The sequence below is a fragment of the Tursiops truncatus genome, chromosome 5 (assembly GCF_011762595.2).
Source record: "Tursiops truncatus isolate mTurTru1 chromosome 5, mTurTru1.mat.Y, whole genome shotgun sequence".
Classification (NCBI taxonomy): Eukaryota; Metazoa; Chordata; class Mammalia; order Artiodactyla; family Delphinidae; genus Tursiops; species Tursiops truncatus.
In genome coordinates, this window is record NC_047038.1 from 132,098,289 (window position 1) to 132,122,123 (window position 23,835).

Here is a 23,835-nt window from a genome sequence, read left to right on the forward strand (position 1 = left end):
CTGCATTTCAAAATGCTATTTGTGACCACGCTCCCACTTAACTGAACAGGACTCACGGTCACTGATGCTGCTAGTCGTAAGAAGTGTAAGCCTGTTTCATAAAATGTTAGACACTATTAAAACTGTACATTTGTTTGCTTCTGGGGCCATGACTGCTACACTGATGACTTCTTTAAAATAAATTAAGAAAAAAGAGAAAGCTCAGCCTGTTTAAAACATCACCCAAGCACAAAAAATTAAATATTGTTCAACTCTGTACTATTAAAATAGAACCTTGGCCAACAACAGAACTTCTTTAGGACAAGTTTTATATATGAGATTAGCATGTTGTTCTGCTTTACCCTTAGGTAATTTTTCTGTAATGCTGACTGTAAATCAACATTAAATCAGTGCATAAGATCCTGAATATAAATAACAACATATAAACATCACAAGTATTTACAGTGAACTGAAGTACTTAATCATATTCTAAAGCGTTATTTCTGAAAATACTGCATGTATACCACTGGTACTATGTAAGGTAACTTTAGGTAGTTCATATACAGAGAATTAAATAATCTTTAATCAAATGGTAAGCAAGTTACTTTTCCCGTCATTTTCTTTGCACCCTTTCCGATTACATTAAGGAGAAAACTTAGTTTAATGTCAGTTCATTTTACAAGTCTTCCAACCTTTGCCAAATCTTTCCCCCAAAAATAAGCAAACATGCCTCAAGCTCAAACCACTCAGGGAAGACAATAGTATCTACTTGGTTTTAACAGAGATAAAATGTCTCCTTTAAAAACAATATTTGAGGGAAAATTATTTTTAAAGAATATAATTAAAGAATACTATACATCAATGCCTGAACCAGCAGCAACAGCATCAATATTACTGGAAACTTGTCAGAAATGCAACATCTTGGCCCTGTCCCAGACTTTCTGAATGGAAACCTCTAGGAATGAGGCCCAAAAATCTATTTTAATACACCTTACAGGTGCATCTCATGTATACCAAAGTTTGTGAGATACTGATATAGGTGATAGCAAAATCATGTAAGTAGTATATCATGTCAAAAAGGTACAGAAAAGAGAGGACCTTCAAGATGGCAGAGGAGTAAGACGCGGAGATCACCTTCCTCCCCACAGATCCATCAAAAATACATCTGCATGTGGAACAGCTCCTACAGAACACCTACTGAACGCTGGAAGAAGACCTCAGACCTCCCAAAAGGCAAGAAACTCCCCACGTACCTGGGTAGGGCAAAAGAAAACACAGAGACAAAAGAATAGGGACGGGACCTGCACCAGTGGGAGGGAGCTGTGAAGGAGGAAAAGTTTCCACACACTAGGAGCCCGTTCGCGGGCGGAGACTACGGGTGGCGGAGGGGGGGAGCTTCGGAGCCGCGGAGGAGAGCACAGCAACAGGGGTGCAGAGGGCAAAGTGGAGAGATTCCCGCAGAGGATCGGTGCTGACCGGCACTCACCAGCCCGAGAGGCTTGTCTGCTCACCCGCTGGGGCGGGCGGGGGCTGGGAGCTGAGGCTTGGGCTTCGGTCAGATCCCAGGGAGAGGACTGGGGTTGGCTGCGTGAACACAGCCTGAAGGGGTTAGTGCGCCACGGCTAGCCGGGAGGGAGTCCGGGGAAAAGTCTGGAGCTGCCGAAAGGCAAGAGACCACTGTTTCAGGGTGCATGAGGAGAGGGGATTCAGAGCGCCACCTAAATGAGCTCCAGAGATGGGCATCAGCCACGGCTATCAGTGTGGACACCAGAAACGGGCATAAGACGCTAAGACTGCTGCTGCAGACAAGAAGCCTGTGTGCAAGCACAGGTCACTATCCACACCTCCCCTCCAGGGAGCCTGTGTAGCCTACCACGGCCAGGGTACCGTGATCCAGGGACAACTTCCCCAAGAGAAAACACAGCACAGCTCAGGCTGTCGCAACATCCTCCTGGCCTCTGCCGCCACAGGCTCACCCCACATTCCCTGCCCCTCCCTCTCCCAGGCCTGAGTGAGCCAGAGCCCCCGAATCAGCCACTCCTTTAAACCCCTCCTGTCTGAGCAAACAACAGATGCCAGAGGGCAGCTTAAATGCAGAGGCGGGGCCAAACCCAAAGCTGAACCCCAGGAGCTGTGCAAATAACGAAGAGAAAGGGAAATTTCTCCCAGCAGCCCCAGGAGCAGCAGATTAAATTTCCACCAACAACTTGATGTACCTTGCATCTGTGGAATACCTGAATAGAAAATGAATCAGCCCAAAATTGAGGAGGTGGACTTTGGGAGCAACTGTAGACTTGGGGTTTGCTGTAAGTGACTGATCAGTTTCAGATTTTTATGTTTCTATCTTAGTTTAGTCTTTAGCACTTGTTATCGTTGGTGGACTTGTTTATTGGTTTCGATGTTCTCCTTTTTATTATTTTAATATTTTTTTTATTTTAATAACTTTATTTTATTTATTTTACTTATTTTTTCCTTTCTTTCTTTTTTCCTCTCCCTTTCTCTAAGCTGTGTAGCTCACAGGATCTTGGTGCTCCAGCCAGCTGACAGGCCTGAGCCTCGGAGATGGGAGAGCCAAGCTCAGGACATTGGTCCACGAGAGACCTCCCAGCACCACATAATATCAACTGGCGAGAGCTCTCCCAGCGATCTATGTCTCAATGCGAAGATCCAGCTCCACTCAATGACCAGCAAGCTCCAGTGCTGGACACCCCATGCCAAACAACTAGCAAGACAGGAACACAACCCCACCCATTAGCAGAGAGGCTGCCTAAAATCATAATAAGGTCAAAGACACCCCGAAACACACCACCAGACAGGGTTCTGCCCACCAGGAAGACAAGATACAGCCTCATCCACCAGAACACAGGCACCAGTCCCCTCCACAAGGAAGCCTACACAACCCACTGAACCAACCTTGGCCACTGGGGGCAGACACCAAAAACAATGGGAACTACAAACCTGCAGGCTGCAAAAAGGAGACCCTAAACAGAGTAAGTTAAGCCAAATGAGAAGACAGAAAAACACACAGCAGATGAAGGAGCAAGGTGAAAACCGACCAGACCAAACAAGAGGAAACAGGCATCCACCTGAAAAAGAATTCAGAGTAATGATAGTAAAGATGATCCAAAATCATGGAAACAGAACAGAGAAAATACAACAAATGTTTAACAAGGACCTAGAACTAAAGAGAAAACAAATAATGATGAACACCACAATAAATGAAATTAAAAATTCTCTAGAAGGAATCAACAGCAGAATAACTGAGGCAAAAGAACAGATAACTGACCTGGAAGATAAAATAGTAAAACTAACTACCGCAGAGCAGAATAAAGAAAAAAGAATGAAAAGAACTGAAGACAGTCTCAGAGACCTCTGGGACAACATTAAATGCACCAACATTTGAATTATAGGGGTCCCAGAAGAAGAAAAGAAAAAGAAAGGGAATGAGAAAATATTTGAAGAGATTATAGTTGAAAACTTCCCTAATATGGGAAAGGAAACAGGCAATCAAGTCCAGGAAGCATAGAGAGTCCCATACAGGATAAATCCAAGGAGAGAAATGCCAAAACACTAATCAAACTATCAAAAATTAAATACAAAGAAAAAATATTAAAAGCAGCAAGGGAAAAACAACAAATAACATACAAGGCAATCCCCATAAGGTGAACAGCTGATCTTTCAGCAGAAACTCTGCAAGCGAGAAGGGAGTGGCAGGAAATATTTAAAGTGATGAAAGGGAAAAACCTACAACCAAGATTACTCTACCTAGCAGGGATCTCATTCAGATGCGATGGAGAAATTAAAACCTTTACTGACAAGCAAAAGCTAAGAGAATGCAGCACCACCAAACCAGCTTTACAACAAATGTTAAAGAAACTTGTCTAGGCAGAAAAAAAAAAGAAGGAAAAGACCTACAATAACAAACCCAAAACAATTAAGAAAATGGTACTAGGAACATACATATCGATAATTACCTTGAATGTAAACAGATTAAATACTCCAACCAAAAGACACAGACTGGCTGAATGGATACAAAAACAAGACCCATATATATGCTGTCTACAAGAGACCCACTTCAGATCTAGGGACACATACAGACTGAAAGTGAGGGGATGGTAAAACATATTCCATGCAAATGGAAATCAAAAGAAAGCTGGAGTAGCCATTCTCATATCAGACAAAATAGACTTTAAAATAAAGACTATTACAAGAGACAAAAAAGCACACTACATAATGATCAAGGGATCAATCCAAGAAGAAAATGTAACAATTGTAAACATTTAGGCTTCCCTGGTGGCACAGTGGTTGAGAGTCCGCCTGTCGATGCAGGGGACACGGGTTCGTGCCCCGGTCCGGGAAGATCCCACATGCCACAGAGCGGCTGGGCCCGTGAGACATGGCCGCTGAGCCTCCGCCTCCGGAGCCTGTGCCCCACCAACGGGAGAGGCCACAACAGTGAGAGGCCGCGCAAAACAAACAAACAAACGAAATACCTAGAAACAAATGACAATGAAAAAACACGACGACCCAAAACCTATGGGATGTAGCAAAGCAGTTCTAAGAGGGAAGTTTATAGCAATACAATCCTACCTCAAGAAACAAGAAAAATCTCAAATAAACAACCTCAGCTTACACCTAAAGCAATTAGAGAAAGAAGAACAAAAAAACCCCAAAGTTAGCAGAAGGAAAGAAATCATAAAGATCAGATCAGAAATAAAGGAAAAGAAGTGAAGGAAACGACCACAAATATTAATAAAACTAAAGGTTGGTTCTTTGTGGAAACAAACAAAATTGACAAACCATCAGCCAGACTCATCAAGATAAAAAGGGAGAAAACTCAAATCAACAGAATTAGAAATGAAAAAGAAGTAACAACTGACACTGCAGAAATACAAAGGATCATGAGAGATTACTACAAGCAACTATATGCCAATAAAATGGACAACCTGGAAGAAATGGACAAACTCTTAAAAAAGCACAACCTTCTGAGGCTGAACCAGGAAGAAATCGAAAATATAAACAGACCAATCACAAGCACTGAAATTGAACCTGTGATTAAAAATCTTCCAACAAACAAAAGCCCAGGACCCAATGGCTTCACAGGTGAATTCTATCAAACGTTTAGAGAAGAGCTAACACCTATCCTTCTCTAACTCTTCCAAAATATAGCCAAAGGAGGAACACTCCCAAACTCATTCTACGAGGCCACCATCACCGATACCAAAACCAGACAAAGATGTCACAAAAAAAAGAAAACCACAGGCCAATATCACTGATGAACATAGATGCAAAAATCCTCAACAAAATACTAGCAAACAGAATCCAACGGCACATTAAAACAATCATACACCATGATCAAGTGGGGTTTATCCTAGAAATTCAAGGATTCTTCAGTATACGCAAATCAATCAATGTGATACACTATATTAACAAAGTGAAGGAAAAAAAAATATGATAATCTCAATAGATGCAGAAAAACCTTTTGACAAAATTCAACACCCATTTATGATAAAAACCCTGCAGAAAGTAGGCATAGAGGGAACTTACCTCAACATAATAAAGGCCATATATGACAAACCCACCGCCAACATAGTTCTCAATGGTGAACACTGAAACCATTTCCACTAAGATCAGGAACAAGACAAGGTTGCCCACTCTCACCACTATTATTCAACATAGTTTTGGAAGTTTTAGCCACAGCAATCAGAGAAGAAATAAAAGAAATCCAAAATCAGAAAAGAAGTAAAACTGTCACTGTTGGCAGATGACATGATACTATACATAGAGAATCCTAAAGATGCTACCAGAAAACTACTAGAGCTAATCAGTGAATTTGGTCAAGTAGCAGGATACAAAATTAACGCACACAAATCTCTTCCATTCCTATACACTAATGATGAAAAATCTGAAAGTGAAATTAAGAAAACACTCCCATTTACCACTGCAAGAAAAATAATAAAATACCTAGGAATAAACCTACCTAAGGAGTCAAAAGACCTATATGCAGAAAAATATAAAACACTGATGAAAGAAATTAAAGATGATACAACGATATGGAGAGTTATACCATGTTTGGATAGGAAGAATCAACATTGTGAAAATGACTATACTACCCAAAGTAATCTGCAGATTCAATGCAATACCTATCAAACTACCAATGGCATTTTTCACAGAACTAGAACAAAAAATTTCACAATTTGTATAGAAACACAAAAGACCCCAAATAGCCAAAGCAATCTTGAGAAAGAAAAACGCAGTTGGAGGAATCAGCCTCCCTGACTTCAAACTATACTACGAAGCTAGAGTAATCAAGACAGTATGGTACTGGCACAAAAACAGAAATACAGATCAATAGGAGAGAAAGCCCAGAGATAAACCCATGCACATATGGTCACCTTATCTTTGATAAAGGAGGCAAGAATATAAAATGGATAAAAGACAGCCTCTTTAATAAGTGGTGCTGGGAAAACTGGACAGCTACATGTGAAAGAATGAAAATAGAACACTCCCTAACACCATACAAAAAAATAAACTCAAAATGGACTAAAGACCTAAATGTAAGGCCAGACACTATAAACCTCTTAGAGGAAAACGTAGGCAGAACACTCTATGACATAAATTACAGCAAGATCCTTTTTGACCCACCTCCTAGAGAAATGGAAATAAAAACAAAAATAAAAAAATGGGACCTAATGAAACTTAAAAGCTTTTGCACAGCAAAAGAAACCTTAAACAAGACGAGAAGACAACCCTCAGAATGGGAGAAAATATTCGCAAATGGAGCAACTGACAAAGGATTAATCTCCAAAATTTACAAGCAGATCATGCAGCTCAATTTCAAAATAACAAACAACCCAATCCAAAAACGGGCTGAAGACCTAAATAGACATTTCTCCAAAGAAGATATATAGATTGCCAACAAACACATGAAAGGATGCTCAACATCACTAATCATTAGAGAAATGCAAATGAAAACTACAAGGAGGTATCACCTCACACTGGTCAGAATGACCATCATCAAAAAATCTACAAACAATAAATGCTGGAGAGGGTGTGGAGATAAGGGAACCCTCTTGCACTGTTGGTAGGAATGTAAATTGATACAGCCACTATGGAGAACAGTATGGAGGTTCCTTAAAAAACTAAAAATAGAACTACCATACAACCCAGCAATCCCACTACTGGGCATATACCCTGAGAAAACCATAATTCAAAAAGAGTCATGTACCACAATGTTCATTGCAGCTCTATTTACAATAGCCAGGACATGGAAGCAACCTAAGTGTCCATCGACAGCTGAATGGATAAAGATGTGGCACATATATACAATGGAATATTACTCAGCTATAAAAAGAAATGAAGCTGAGTTATTTGTAGTGAGGTGGATGGACGTAGAATCTGTCATACAGAGTGAAGTAAGTGAGAAAGAGAAAAACAAATACAATATGCTAACATGTATATATGGAATGTAAAAAAAAATGGTTCTGAAGAACCTAGGGGCAGGACAGGAATAAAGACACAGACAGAGAAGGATAAAGACACAGACAGAGAAGGGACTTAAGGACACAGGGAGGGGGAAAGGTAAGCTGGGACGAAGTGAGAGAGAAGCATTGACATATATACACTACCAAATGTAAAACAGATAGCTAGTGGGAAGCAGCCACATAGCACAGGGAGATCAGCTCAGTGCTCTGTGACCATCTAGAGGGGTGGTATAGGGAGGGTGGGAGGAAGACGCAAGAGGGAGGGCACAGGGGGATATAAGTATATGTATAGCTGATTCACTTTATTATACAGCAGAAACTAACACAACAATGTAAAGCAATTATACTCCAATAAACATGTTAAAAAAACAAAAAATTCATGAAAGTGATACATAGATAACTGATGTTTGAAAACTACTGTTTTAAAACAATATTATTCTAATAACCCTTAATTACAAAAAAAGACCCTCCCTTACAAAAAAGAAAGAAAATTCGAGTATACTATCATAGCACTTGACTATTCTTTTTGTTTGTTTGGTTTGTTTTTTGGGTTTTTTTGCAGTACGCGGGCCTCTCACTGTTATGGCCTCTCCCGCTGCGGAGCACAGGCTCCGGACGCGCAGGCTCAGCGGCCATGGCTCATGGGCTCAGCCGCTCCACGGCATGTGGGATCCTCCTGGACCGGGGCACAAACCCACGTCCCCTGCATCGGCAGGCGGACTCTCAACCACTGCGCCACCAGGGAAGCCCAGCACTTGACTATTCTTTTCAAGAAAACTTCTAGCCAAATCACTATAAAGCAGCTAACCCCTACTGGCCTTGGCCAAGGAATCAATATTTAACAATGAAAGTGCTGGTTTCTATCAGCTAGTATGCGAATGTATGTAGCATTCATTAAAATGCTAAGGCTGGGAAAAAATATTTGCAGATGAAGCAATGGACAAAGGATTAATCTCCACAATATACAAACAGCTCACGGAGCTCAATATCAAAAAAAAAAAAAACCAATTAAAACATGGGTGGAAGACCTAAATAGACATTTCACCAAAGAAGACATACAGACGGCCAAGAGGCATATGAAAAGATGCTCAACATCACTAATTAGTTTAGAGAAATGCAAATCAAAACTACAATGAGGTATCACCTCACACTGGTCAGAATGGCCATCATCAAAAATTCTGCAAACAGTAAATGCTGGAGAGGGTATGGAGAAAAGGGAACCCTTTTGCACTGTTGGTGGGAATGTAAATTGATGTAGCCACTATGGAGAATAGTATGAAGGTTCCTTAAAAACTAAAAATAGAACTACCCTATGACCAGGCAATCCCACTACTGGGAATATACCCTGAGAAAACCATAATTCAAAAGGACACATGTACCCCGATGTTCACTGCAGCACTAATTACAATAGCCAGGACATGGAAACAACCTAAATGTCCAATGATACATGAATGGATAAAGAAGATATGGTACATATATACAATGGAATATTACTCAGCCATAAATAGGAATGAAATTGGGTCATTTGTAGAGATGTGGATGGACCCAGAGTCTGTCATAGAGAGTGAAGTAAACCAGAAAGAGAAAAACAAATATCATACATTAACGCATATGTGTGGATTCTAGAAAAATGGTACAGGTGAACCTATCTGTAGGGCAAGAAGAGACAGAGACGTAGCGAATGGACATGTGGACACAGTGGGGGAAGGGGAGGGTGGGACGAACTGGGAGATTAGGTTTGACATAAATACACTACCATCTGTAAAACAGATAGTTAGTGGAACCTGCTGTATAGCACAGGGAGCTCAGCTCGGTGCTATGTGATGACCTAGATGTTGGTGGAAGGGGAGGAGGGAGGTCCAAGAGGGAGGGGATACATGTATACATATAGTTGATTCACTTCATTGTACAGCAGAAACTAACACAACATTGTAAAGCAATTTTACTCCAATAAATAAATAAATAAAAATAAAATAAGATGAAGATGTACTCTTTATATTCCAAACCCCACCCCCCCAAAAATAGTGCTAACGCTATTCTAAAATAATCTAAATGATGATTTCTATTTTGATTTCATAACTTCATTTTAAGGAATTTTTAAATTTGATCCCATAGCAGTTCCTGGGGACTCTCAGAGCCCACAGATGGAGGGAAAATAGGCAAATTACAGTGCGGGATGCTGATCAGAGAAGGGTGGCTAAGGGATAGGAAGGGGAGAAAAGAAGGGGCAGCATACACATATTTAATTTTCCTAAGAAGAAAATTTTCCTATGAATTCTTCACATCAAGAATATAGGCCAGGGGCTTCGCTGGTGGCGCAGTGGTTGAGAGTCCGCCTTCCGATGCAGGGGACATGGGTTCGTGCCCCGGTCCGGGAAGATCCCACATGCCGCGGAGCGGCTGGGCCCGTGAGCCATAGCCGCTGAGCCTGCGCGTCCGGAGCTTGTGCTCCGCAACGGGAGAGGCCACAACAGTGAGAGGCCCAAGTACAGCAAAAAAAAAAAAAAAAAAAAAAAAAAGAATATAGGCCAATTTTCAGAATGGCAGAATAAGAACTTAAAAAAATCTACTCCTCCATAAAAGCAAGAGAACACTGATAAAACTTGTCAAAATCAACCTTTTCAGAAGTATAAAAATTAACCAGTCTTATAACAATCCAAATTTATTTATTCCCAAAATAAATTCTTATTTACTCAAGAAAAACGACCCAATCTCAGTAAGAAGAGTAATCTCTATGGTGTTTTAATCCCATCCCCCTCTTCCCAGCTCTGCAGTAGATTTGAAAACCAATAGACTAGCAACTTATGGTAGTTGTTAAAAGCCATCCTCCTAGCAGCCACTAGAACAGATTGGGTTTGGAATTCCCCAAAAGCTTCATCCTGAGAGTTGTCACCATCTGACCCAACCAGCAGCAGACTGAACAGCTCCGTTCTCAGAATTACTTTATTTCATCTAACTCAGAGCTAACTCTGTGGAAGCAGCCCTATCCCCAGGTTGTTTCTCAGAAACAATCTCAGCAGCAGCTGTCTAACACAGCAGCTGCCTGAGTGATATTACCAGTTGGGGGCTAACAAAAGGCTGACCAAAAAAATTTAAAAGGAAAAATTAAGGAATGCAAAGCCCATAGAGGGCTTTGAAAAGCTAGCTCCAACATACTCCTAGGAATCTAGAATGATAATATGTACATTCAGGACTGTTTGTACCAAAGGAGGATCTGAGAAGGTCCTACTCTCTCACCTCTGGGCAACCCTGAGGCTCTGTGCAAATGAGAAATGAAGTCTATAAACTGCCTACTGGAACACTGAAAGCATATCCAACAGACTAACATAGCCCCTCAATAAAGGCTGACTCATTAGTTGAAGGCAATTAAAGAAATCCCTGTCCAAACATTAGCTGACCACTAACTCAACAGAAACTGCAAAGGCCACACACAACAAAAAGGCTTTACAAAATTAGTCCAGGAAAGTCACAAGCAAACAGCAACAACACAACAACAGCAAACCTGACTGAGGTTGGGGGTAGGGCATGTCTGATTAACAAGATTGTCAACCTGCTTAAAATGTCCAGTTTTGAACAAAAAAGTACAAAAAATTAGGAGACCCACTAACAAACAGGAAAGCAGGGCCCATACTCAGGGGTTAAAAATAGCATACAATAGAAACTGTTCCTGAGGTAGTCCAGAGGGTTGGACCTCTGGACAAAGACAAGCAAATATCAGAACAAGTCAGTTGAAATTATCCGATCTGAGCAACAGAAAGGGGACACCCTTTCAGAAACATACAACATATGCATAATGGGAGTCACAGGAGAGGGGAGAGAGGACCAAAAGGATATTTGAAAAAATAATGGCCCCAAATTTCCCAATTCGATGAAAAACATTAACCCACATGCCTCAGAAGCTTAACAAACTTCATGGTGGATGAACTCAGAGATCCACAACTAGGCTTATCATTGTCAAACTACTGACAGTCAAGGAGGATATCTTGAAAGATCAGGAGAAAAGTGACTCATCACATACCAGGGATCCTCAATAAGATTAACAGCTGACTCCTAATCAGAACCCTGGAGGCCAAAGGCCAAGGGGTGACTTCCAAGTGTTGAACAGGAAGGCTATGAACCAAGAATTCTATACACAGTGGAACTGCAAAATGAAGCACAGTCTACAGAAATGAAAGAAAAATTAAAGACGTTCTCGGATAAACAAAAATGAGAGAATCTTGTCATTTTCAGACCTGCCTTATGAGAAACACTAAAGGGAGTCCTTCTGGCCAAAATGAAAGGACAGTAAATAGTAATTTGAATCCACATGAAAAAATAAGGAGCACCAATGAAAAAAGGTAATTACATAGGTAAATAAATAGAAAAGACAGTATAAATGTATTTTTGTTTGTAACACTTTTCTTGTCCTAACTTATGATAACTGCATAAAAATGATAATTATGAAATTATAAGCTTACGGTATATAAAGATGTAACTTATATGACAATAATAGTACAAAGAAAGGGGTCATGGACCTATAGTGGAGCAAGTTTTTTCTATACTATTGAAATTAACTTGACATTAACCTGAACTAGGTTGTTTTCAGTTTTAAGATGTGAATTGAAATTTCCAGAGCAACAACTAAGAAAACAATGCAAGAAAATATATATATATACAGTGCTCTCCATTTTACTAAATCAAATTACTAAATCAATTCTCAGCGTTAATCCAACAAATGACACAGGTTGATCAGTGTTTTCTCTTTGAAACGCTATCTTTTTTTCCCTCTTTCTCAGGCTTGCTTGTCAGAGCCTCCCCATTTCTCCAACTTCTGAATGGTAGGGGCCTCTGGACTCAATCCTTGATGCTCCTCTCTCTCTCTTATCTTCATTTAATTGGTAGGTGATCTTATCCAGTCTCATGACTTCGAGTTCCAGCTAGACACTGATGGCTCCCAAATCTGTGTCTACATCCCTAACCTATCCTCTGAGCCCCAGACCCAGGACACTCAACTGCCCATTCTATCTCTTGTCTTCCACATCTAATGGGCACTTTAACCTACTTGCCTAATATATGTCTGCATGGCTCACTGCCTCACACCTTTCAGCTCTCTGCTCAAATGTAAGGTCTTCAGAGAAGCCTTCCACGACTGTCTTACGTAAAACAGAACCTCTCCCTCACTCTGTATCCCATAATCCTTTAAAATTTTCCTTCACTGCCCGCATCACAACCCATTTATATTTATTTGTCTGTTTTAGGTAAGCTTTAAGAGCTGAATCCTCGTTCACTGTTTTACCTTAGTGCACAGAACATACTTAGACATTTATTAAAGGAAGAGAAAGGGAATACTGATTAGGAATAAATATATAAAAGGGCTTTTCACCAATGCATAATACAAACAATGAAGACACTTACTTTTCCTTTTTTTCTTGTTTGTGGGCCTCTCTCGTAATTTGAGCCGCTTTTCTACTGTATGGATGGATGACTTTTTTTTCTTGTCCTACACTTTTTCCCTTTGGTGCTTTAGGCTAAAATGTAGAGAAACATATGGCACACACAGTCAGATACATAAATGACTTCTCTCAAAAAATTTTCTTTATACATAAAAATTTAAAACAGTAATATAACAGAAATACTGTGAGTCAGAAATACTACACTACGAATCAGGAGAAACGCCAGACTCAAAGTCTTTGTTTCCATGCTCCTAACAGAAATGATATACATACAGTTGACCCTTGAACATCGGTTTGAAATGCATGGGTCCACTTAAACACAGATTGATTTTTTTCCCACAGTAAATACTACAGTGCTACATGATCCACAGTTATGGAGGAACTGCATATATGGAGGGCCGACTATAAATTACATGCAGATTTTTGACTGTATGGAGGATCAGTGCCCCTAACCTTGCATTGTTCAAGGGTCAACTGTATTCAGAACTATTCTCCATTAATGTAAGAACAGAAAGAAAGGCACAGAGTCAATGAACCAGCTCTTCAACTGTTCCAGCTTCAAAGCAGATACAAAGAATGCAGATAGTGAGAAGACTCACGGTTGGAAATTTGCATCAAAGTTAAGAAAGTTGAAAGAGGGCAGAAGGAACACAGGATGTTAATGCGAGCCCGACTGCAGAAGCTACACGTGGAACGCTGGGCAGTGAATAAAGCAAATCAAACTTGGGCTCACAGGAGATGAGGAACAGAGGAAATAATATAAGCCATCTCGAAATTAGCACATCCCATTCAACCCTTATGCCAGTTAACTAGGTCCTCTAAACTAGTTGTCTAGTATTTCAGTAACTTTTTATTCCTACATAATTCTGTATCCTATATCTGACCTATATTACTTAGGAATTTTGTTTGGCTCCCTATAATAGAAAGCCAAAAAGTAGTGGCTTAACCCAGATAAAGCTTAGCTCTCTCACGTAAAAAGGAGCTGGAGGTTCTGTTCCACAAAGCCCTGAGATCCAAACTCCTTCCACCTTGTTATCCTACTATCCTTAGGCTGTAACCTCGTATCTATCCAGAGTTCAAAATGGCTTAAAAGCAGGTCTACACTCCAGCCAGTGAGAAGTGGAAAAGAAAATCAAAACACATATTCCATCTATATTATATGTAAGGGAGGATTACATAAGCAGTTAGTAAATATAATCTTTATTCTCAGAAAAAATACAGGATTACAGAAGAAAAAGAGGCATTAGCTAACATACCTAATTCTCAAAAAGGTCATGTTTCTAGAATATTCTCTTCAAACCTACTGTCACTGTCTTAATTCAGTCTCATGATCTTTCATGATTAGAATGGCCTTTAGGTTCTCACTGCTAGTTCTTTTTCATTGGAAGTGACAGAGCTTATCTTCCTAGAACACTAATTAGTAAAGTCCTTCTCCCCTGCTAAAGAGCTGCACTAACTCAGGCCCTAAATCCTTAACGTGGAAAACAATCTACCCCAACCTACTTCTCCAGCATTATATCCCATTCTTCCAAAGATCCTTCATCCCATTCTTACTAACTTCTCACCAATTCTAGAATATACCTTGCTGTTTATTTACATCTGGAGACTATACTTGTTGCTACCTCTGCCTGCAAAATCCATTTCCTTACTTGTCCTTTGACAAGACGTAGCTCAAAGTCACTTCCTTTGTAAAACTCTCCAGGCAGAATTAGTTAAAATGACCACCTCACACATGTACTCATTTCATCAACAAATATTTACTGAAATATTTAATATTTACTGCTCACTTCTTGATAAACCTGACCAGAGAAGATTAACTCCAAGTCTGAAACCCAGGATGCCCCTGGAAGCTGTTACAAGTATAGGAGTATAAAGTGTGAAACCATCATAAGAGTATGTGCATTCTTTTGTGTGTCTCTCTGCACATGTGGTGGGGAGGGAGGAAGGAGAAAGGAAGGTGTGAGAAGGAACTTTTGTGCATGAAGTGTGCCCAGCAAACATAAATCAAGTCTGTTTGCGCCCACCTGTAACCCCCTCCCTGAGCGTGAGCTCACGTTATTGACTAGCCTGGGGCAAAAGCGATGAGCTATCAATCCCAAGATTAGGTTATGAAAGGACCCCGGGCTCGGTCTTGCCCGCTCTCTTTTGCCCTCTTCTGGCTCACTCTGATGGAGACCAGCTGGCTTGTAGTGAGCTGCCCTACATACACAGGGGCCCCTGTGACAAGTAACTGAGAGAGGCCTCGGCGGACAGGCACTGAAGAACAGAGGCCCTTGGTCCAGCAGTCCACGAGGAGCTGAATCCCAACAAGAAAAATGTGAGTGAGCTGGGAAATGGATCATCCACAGCTGTGCCGAGATGAAACCACAGCTTCAGGTTATACCTTGACTGAAACTGGTGAGAAACCTTGATGGAGAGGATCCAGGTAAGGATCCTGATCTGTGACCCAGAAAAAGTATGAGATAATAAATTCTGTTGTTTTAAGTTGATAAATTGTGGGATAGCATGTTAAAGAGATAACTAATGCAAGACCAAACAATAAAGCAAAGATCTCTTTGAAAACATATCTTTATTCCAACAAATAAAATGCTTAAAAAAATGAAACAAGGTCACAAAAATCTCAAGAAAAAAAGATGGTTTCTGAAGCTGTAAAACTTAAGTTACAGAGCTGTGTAACGGTTCAGCAGTATGTCCAAGTCTAAAAAAAGTTTCCTTTAAAGATTTAAAAACTTTCTTTAGGACAAGAAATACTGATACCATTGGAGTATAAAAATGTCTGCACAGCTTTAGATCTCAGTTAAAGAACCTCCAAGACTTAGTACAAAGAAAATACAAAAAAACTGAACTTATATTCTGACTCAACAGTAGACTATGATTTCTTATTATAATTTATTCATGAAAAGGTTGCCTCAAGGCATGTTATAAATATATAATAAGGCACAGAAACATGTATCATAAAATATTAAATTTCAAAACAATTTTATGTTTCAATATATTACTTTAAAAAATAAAAACCAACAAAATACTTCAACAGGGGAAAAGTGAAGTAAAACCCTATCAATGAAAATTAATCTATTAATTACGGTCTACTCAAGCTAAGTATCTCTTAATTAAAAAGCAATTAATCTTCATCAATCAGGGATTGTCCAAATTTATTTTGTAAAACATCTGACAATTCATAAAAATGTACAGAATGTAAACATATAACAAAACTGGGGGGAGAGGGATTTAAGGTGTATTTTCAATTAAAACTCAGTATTTTATGTTTCAAAAAGCACCAAATTAAACTCTCAAAGATACAACAAAAATACATTTTTTTCATAAGCATCACAGACTACTCTGAATAACAGAAGCTTTCAAAAGTTTCTGGCACAACAGAAATATTCTGGTTAAGAAAACTGATATTGGACCTTGAAGATGGCGGAAGAGTAAGACGCGGAGATCACCTTCCTCCCCACAGATACACCAGAAATACATCTACACGTGGAACAACTCCTACAGAACACCTACTGAAGGCTGGCAGAAGACCTCAGACCTCCCAAAAGGCAAGAAACTCCCCACGTACCTGGGTAGGGCAAAAGAAAAAAAAAGAAGAAGAAAAAACAGAGACAAAAGAATAGGGACAGCACCTGCACCAGTGGGAGGGAGCTGTGAAGGAGGAAAAGTTTCCACACACTAGGAAGCCCCTTCGCGGGCGGAGACTGCGGGAGGCGGAAGGGGGAGCTTCGAAGCTTCGGAGGAGAGCACAGCAACGGGTGCGGAGGGCAAAGTGGGGAGATTCCCGCACAGAGGATCGGTGCCGACCGGCACTCACCAGCCCGAGAGGCTTGTCTGCTCACCCGCCGGGGCGGGCGGGGCTGCGAGCTGAGGCTCTGAGGCTCGGTTTCGGTTTCGGACGGAGCGAAGGGAGAGGACTGGGGTTGGCGGCTTGAACATAGCCTGAAGGGGTTAGTGCACCACGGCTAGCCGGGAGGGAGTCCGGGGAAAAGTCTGCACCTGCCGAAGAGGCAAGAGACTTTTTCTTACCTCTTTGTATCCTGGTGCGCGAGGAGAGGGGTTTAAGAACGCTGCTTAAAGGAGCTCCAGAGACGGGCGCGAGCCCCGGCTAAAACCGCGGACCCCAGAGACGGGCGGGAGACGCTAAGGCTGCTGCTGCCGCCACCAAGGGGCCTGTGTGCGAACACAGGTCACTCTCCACACCCCTCTTCCGCGGAGCCTGTGCAGCCCGCCACTGCCAGGTTCCCGGGATCCAGGGACAACTTCCCCGGGAGAACGCACGGCGCGCCTCAGGCTGGTGCAAAGTCACGCCGGACTTTGCCGCCGCAGGCCCGCCCCGCACGCCGTGCCCCTCCCTCCCCGCCGGCCTGAGTGCGCCAGAGCCCCCGAATCAGCGGCTCCTTTAACCCCGTCCTGTCTGAGCAAAAAACAGACGCCCCCCAGCGACCTACACGCAGAGGCAGGGCCAAATCCAAAGCTGAGCCCCGGTGAGCTGTGAGAACAAAGAAGAGAAAGGGAAATCTCTCCCAGCAGCCTCAGGAGCAGCGGATTAAAGTTCCACAATCAACTTGATATACCCTGCATCTGTGGAATACATGAATAGACAACCAATCATCCCAAATTAAGGAAGTGGACTTCAGGAGCAAGATCTATGATTTTTTTCCCTATTCCTCTTTTTGTAAGTGTGTATGTGTATGCTTCTGTGTGAGATCTTGTCTGTATAGTCTTGCTTCCACCATTTGTCCTAGGGTTCTATCCGTCCATGGTTTTTTTAATTTTTTCTTAATAATCAATTTTAATTTTAATAACGTTATTATACTTTACCTTCGTTCTTTTTTCTTTCTTTCCTTCCTTCCTTCCCTCCCTTAGACAACGAATCATCCCAAATTGAGGAGGTGGTCTCTGACAGCAAGATTTATGATTTTTCCCCCTTTACCTCTTTTAGTGAGGGTATATGTGTATGCTTCTGTGTAAGATTTTGTCTGTATAGCTTTGCTTCCAACCTTTGTCCTAAGGTTCTATCCGTCCCTTTTTTTTCTAAATAATAATTTTTTAATTCAATAACTTTATTATACTTTTATTTTTACTGTATCTTCTTTCTTTCTTTTTTCCTTCTTTCCCTCCTTCCTTCCTTCCTCCCTCCCTCCCTCCTTTCCTTCTTTCTTTCCTCATACTTCTACTAATTCCCTCTACTTTTTCTCCCTTTTATTCTGAGCCGTGTGGATGAAAGGCTCTTGGTGCTCCAGCCAGGAGTCAGGGCTCTGCCTCTGAGGTAGGAGAGCCAACTTCAGGACACTGGTCAACAAGAGACCTCCCAGCTCCACATAATAGCAAACGGCGAAAATCTCCCAGAGACCTCCATCTTAACACCAGCACCCAGCTTCACTCAACGACCAGCAAGCCACAGTGCTGGACAACCTATGCCAAACAACTAGCAAAACAGGAACACAACACCACCCATTAGCAGAGAGGCTGCCTAAAATCATAATAAGGCCACAGACACCCCAAAACACACCACCAGACGTGAACCTGCCCACTAGAGAGACAAGATCCAGCCTCATCCACAACACAGGCACTAGTCCCCTCCACCAGGAAGCATACACAACCCACTGAACCAACCTTAGCCACTGGAGACAGACATCAAAAACAGCGGGAACTACGAACCTGCAGTCTGCAAAAAGGAGACCCCAAACACAGTAAGATAAGCAAAATGAGAAGACAGAAAACACACAGCAGATAAAGGAGCAAGATAAAAATGCACCAGACCTAACAAATGAAGAGGAAATAGCCAGTCTACCTGAAAAAGAATTCAGAATAATGATAGTAAGGATGATCCAAAATCTTGGAAATAGAATGGACAAAATGCAAGAAACAGTTAACAAGGACCTAGAAGAAATAAAGATGAAACAAGCAACGATGAACAACACAATAAATGAAATGAAAAATACTCTAGATGGGATCAATAGCAGAATAACTGAGGCAGAAGAACAGATAAGTGACCTGGAAGATAAAATAGTGGAAATAACTACTGCAGAGCAGAATAAAGAAAAAAGAATGAAAAGAACTGAGGACAGTCTCAGAGACCTCTGGGACAACATTAAACGCACCAACATTCGAATTATAGGGGTTCCAGAAGAAGAAGAGAAAAAGAAAGGGACTGAGAAAATATTTGAAGAGATTATAGTTGAAAACTTCCCTAATATGGGAAAGGAAATAGTTAATCAAGTCCAGGAAGCACAGAGAGTCCCATACAGGATAAATCCAAGGAGAAATACGCCAAGACACATATTAATCAAACTGTCAAAAATTAAATACAAAGAAAGCATATTAAAAGCCGCAAGGGAAAAACAACAAATAACACATAAGGGAATCCCCATAAGGTTAACAGCTGATTTCTCAGCAGAAACCCTACAAGCCAGAAGGGAGTGGCAGGACATACTGAAAGTGATGAAGGAGAAAAACCTGCAGCCAAGACTACTCTACCCAGCAAGGATCTCATTCAGATTTGATGGAGAAATTAAAACCTTTACAGACAAGCAAAAGCTGAGAGAGTTCAGCACCACCAAACCAGCTTTACAACAAATGCTAAAGGATCTTCTCTAGGCAAGAAACACAAGAGAAGGAAAAGACCTATAATAACGAACCCAAAACAATTTAGAAAATGGGAATAGGAACATACATATCGATAATTACCTTAAATGTAAATGGACTAAATGTTCCCACCAAAAGACACAGATTAGCTGAATGGATACAAAAACAAGACCCTTATATATGCCGTCTACAAGAGACCCACTTCAGACCTAGAGACACATACAGACTGAAAGTAAGGGGATGGAAAAAGATATTCCATGCAAATGGAAACCAAAAGAAAGCTGGAGTAGCAATTCTCATATCAGACAAAATAGACTTTAAAATAAGGACTATTAAAAGAGACAAAGAAGGACACTACATAATGATCAAGGGATCGATCCAAGAAGAAGATATAACAATTGTAAATATTTATGCACCCAACATAGGAGCACCTCAATACATAAGGCAAATACTAACAGCCATGAAAGGGGAAATCAACAGTAACACATTCATAGTAGGGGACTTTAACACCCCACTTTCACCCATGGACAGATCATCCAAAATGAAAATAAATAAGGAAACACAAGCTTTAAATGATACATTAAACAAGATGGACTTAATTGATAATTATAGGACGCTCCATCCAAAACCAACAGAATACACATTTTTCTCAAGTGCTCATGGAACATTCTCCAGGAAAGATCATATCTTGGGTCACAAATCAAGCCTTGGTAAATTTAAGAAAATTGAAATTGTATCAAGTATCTTTTCTGACCACAACGCCATGAGACTAGATATCAATTACAGGAAAAGATCTGTAAAAAATACAAACACATGGAGGCTAAACAATACACTACTTAATAATGAAGTGATCACTGAAGAAATCAAAGAGGAAATCAAAAAATACCTAGAAACAAATGACAATGGTGACACAACGACCCAAAACCTATGGAATGCAGCAAAAGCAGTTCTAAGGGGAAGTTTATAGCAATACAAGCCCACCTTAAGAAGCAGGAAACATCTCGAATAAACAACCTAACCTTGCACCTCAAGCAATTAGAGAAAGAAGAACAAAAAAACCCCAAAGCTAGCAGAAGGAAAGAAATCATAAAAATCAGATCAGAAATAAATGAAAAAGAAATGAAGGAAACAACAGCAAAGATCAAAACTAAAAGCTGGTTCTTTGAGAAGATAAACAAAATAGATAAACCACTAGCCAGACTCATCAAGAAAAAAAGGGAGAAGACTCAAATCAATAGAATTAGAAATGAAAAAGGAGAGGTAACAACTGATACTGCAGAAATAAAAGAGATCATGAGAGATTACTACAAGCAACTCTATGCCAATAAAATGGACAATCTGGAAGAAATGGACAAATTCTTAGAAATGCACAACCTGCCAAGACTGAATCAGGAAGAAATAGAAAATATGAACAGAACAATCACAAGCACTGAAATTGAAACTGTGATTAAAAATCTTCCAACAAACAAAAGCCCAGGACCAGATGGCTTCACAGGCGAATTCTATCAAACATTTAGAGAAGAGCTAACACCTATCCTTCTCAAACTCTTCCAAAATATAGCAGAGGGAGGAACACTCCCAAACTCCTTCTACGAGGCCACCATCACCTTGATACCAAAACCAGACAAGGATGTCACAAAGAAAGAAAACTACAAGCCAATATCACTGATGAACATAGATGCAAAAATCCTCAACAAAATACTAGCAAACAGAATCCAACAGCACATTAAAAGGATCATACACCATGATCAAGTGGGGTTTATTCCAGGAATGCAAGGATTCTTCAATATACGCAAATCTATCAATGTGATAAACCATATTAACAAATTGAAGGAGAAAAACCATATGATCATCTCAATAGATGCAGAGAAAGCTTTCGACAAAAGTCAACACCCATTTATGATAAAAACCCTGCAGAAAGTAGGCATAGAGGGAACTTTCCTCAACATAATAAAGGCCATATATGACAAGCCCACAGCAAACATCATCCTCAATGGTGAAAAACTGAAAGCATTTCCACTAAGATCAGGAACAAGACAAGGTTGCCCACTCTCACCACTCTTATTCAACATAGTTTTGGAAGTTTTAGCCACAGCAATCAGAGAAGAAAAGGAAATAAAAGGAATCCAAATCGGAAAAGAAGAAGTAAAGCTGTCACTGTTTGCAGATGACATGATCCTATACATAGAGAATCCTAAAGATGCTACCAGAAAACTACCAGAGCTAATCAATGAATTTGGTAAAGTGGCAGGATACAAAATTAATGCACAGAAATCTCTGGCATTCCTATATACTAATGATGAAAAATCTGAAAGTGAAATCAAGAAAACACTCCCATTTACCATTGCAACAAAAAGAATAAAATAGCTAGGAATAAACCTACCTAAGGAGAAAGAAAACCTATATGCAGAAAACTACAAGACACTGATGAAAGAAATTAAAGATGATACAAATAGATGGAGAGATATACCATGTTCTTGGATTGGAAGAATCAACATTGTGAAAATGACTCTACTACCCAAAGCAATCTATAGATTCAATGCAATCCCTATCAAACTACCACTGGCATTTTTCACAGAACTAGAACAAAAAATTTTGCAATTTGTATGGAAACACAAAAGACCCCGAATAGCCAAAGCAATCTTGAGAACGAAAAAAGGAACTGCAGGAATCAGGCTCCCTGACTTCAGACTATACTACAAAGCTACAGTTATCAAGACGGTATGGTACTGGCACAAAAACAGAAAGATAGATCAATGGAACCGGATAGAAAGCCCAGAGATAAACCCACGCACATATGGACACCTTATATTTGATAAAGGAGGCAGGAATGTACAGTGGAGAAAGGAGAGCCTCTTTAATAAGTGGTGCTGGGAAAACTGGACAGGTACATTTAAAAGTATGAGGTTAGATCACTCCCTAACACCATACACAAAAATAAGGTCAAAATGGATTAAAGACCTAAATGTAAGGCCAGAAACTATCAAACTCTTAGAGGAAAACATAGTCAGAACACTCTATGACATAAATCACAGCAAGATCCTTTCTGACCCACCTCCTAGAGTAATGGAAATAAAAACAAAAATAAACAAATGGGACCTAATGAAACGTCAAAGCTTTTGCACAGCAAAGGAAACCATAAACAAGACCAAAAGACAACCCTCAGAATGGGAGAAAATATTTGCAAATGAAGCAACCGACAAAGGATTAATCTCCAAAATTTTCAAGCAGCTAATGCAGCTCAATAACAAAAAAACAAACAACCCAATCCAAAAATGGGAAGGAGACCTAAACAGGCATTTCTCCAAAGAAGATATACAGACTGCCAACAAACACATGAAAGAATGCTCAACATCATTAATCATTAGAGAAATGCAAATCAAAACTACAATGAGATATCATCTCACACCAGTCAGAATGGCCATCATCAAAAAATCTAGAAACAATTAATGCTGGAGAGGGTGTGGAGAAAAGGGAACACTCCTGTACTGCTGGTGGGAATGTGAATTGGTACAGCCACTATGGAGAACAGTATGCAGGTTCCTTAAAAAACTACAAATAGAACTACCATATGACCCAGCAATCCCACTACTGGGCATATACCCTGAGAAAACCAAAATTCAAAAAGAGTCATGTACCAAAATGTTCATTGCAGCTCTATTTACAATAGCCCGGAGATGGAAACAACCTAAGTGCCCATCATCGGATGAATGGATAAAGAAGATGTGGCACATATATACAATGGAATATTACTCAGCCATAAAAAGAAACGAAATTGAGCTATTTGTAATGAGGTGGATAGACCTAGAGTCTGTCATACAGAGTGAAGTAAGTCAGAAAGAAAAAAAAAATACCATATGCTAACACATATATATGGAATTTAAGGAAAAAAAATGTCATGAAGAACCTAGGGGTAAGGCAGGAATAAAGACGCACACCTCCTAGAGAACAGACTTGAGGTTATGGGGAGGTGGAAGGGTGAGCTGTGACAGGGCGAGAGAGAGTCATGGACATATACACACTAACAAACGTAGTAAGGTAGATAGCTAGTGGGAAGCAGCCGCATGGCACAGGGATATTGGCTCGGTGCTTTGTGACAGCCTGGAATGGTGGGATAGGGAGGGTGGGAGGGAGGGAGACGCAAGAGGGAAGACATATGGGAACATATGTTTATGTATGACTGATTCACTTTGTTATAAAGCAGAAAGTAACACACCATTGTAAAGCAATTATACCCCAATAAAGATGTTAAAAAAAAAACAAAAAAAGAAAACTGATATTAAAAGTCTCTCTTACATACAATCTTTAGTGATTACTTCAGAAAATTCATTATAAACTAGTCTTTGGATTCA

At 40.3% G+C, this 23,835-nt stretch overlaps 1 protein-coding gene across 1 annotated transcript in view; it reads right to left on the reverse strand.

Annotated features, from left to right (window-relative positions):
* TMA16 (translation machinery associated 16 homolog) overlaps positions 1-23,835 on the reverse strand; it is a 43,733-nt gene that overhangs the window by 15,378 nt on the left and 4,520 nt on the right. The window contains exon 2 of the mRNA XM_019926387.3: positions 12,858-12,970. Within this exon, the coding sequence (XP_019781946.1) occupies positions 12,858-12,970 (113 nt within the window). The remainder of the gene's footprint in view (positions 1-12,857; positions 12,971-23,835) is intronic.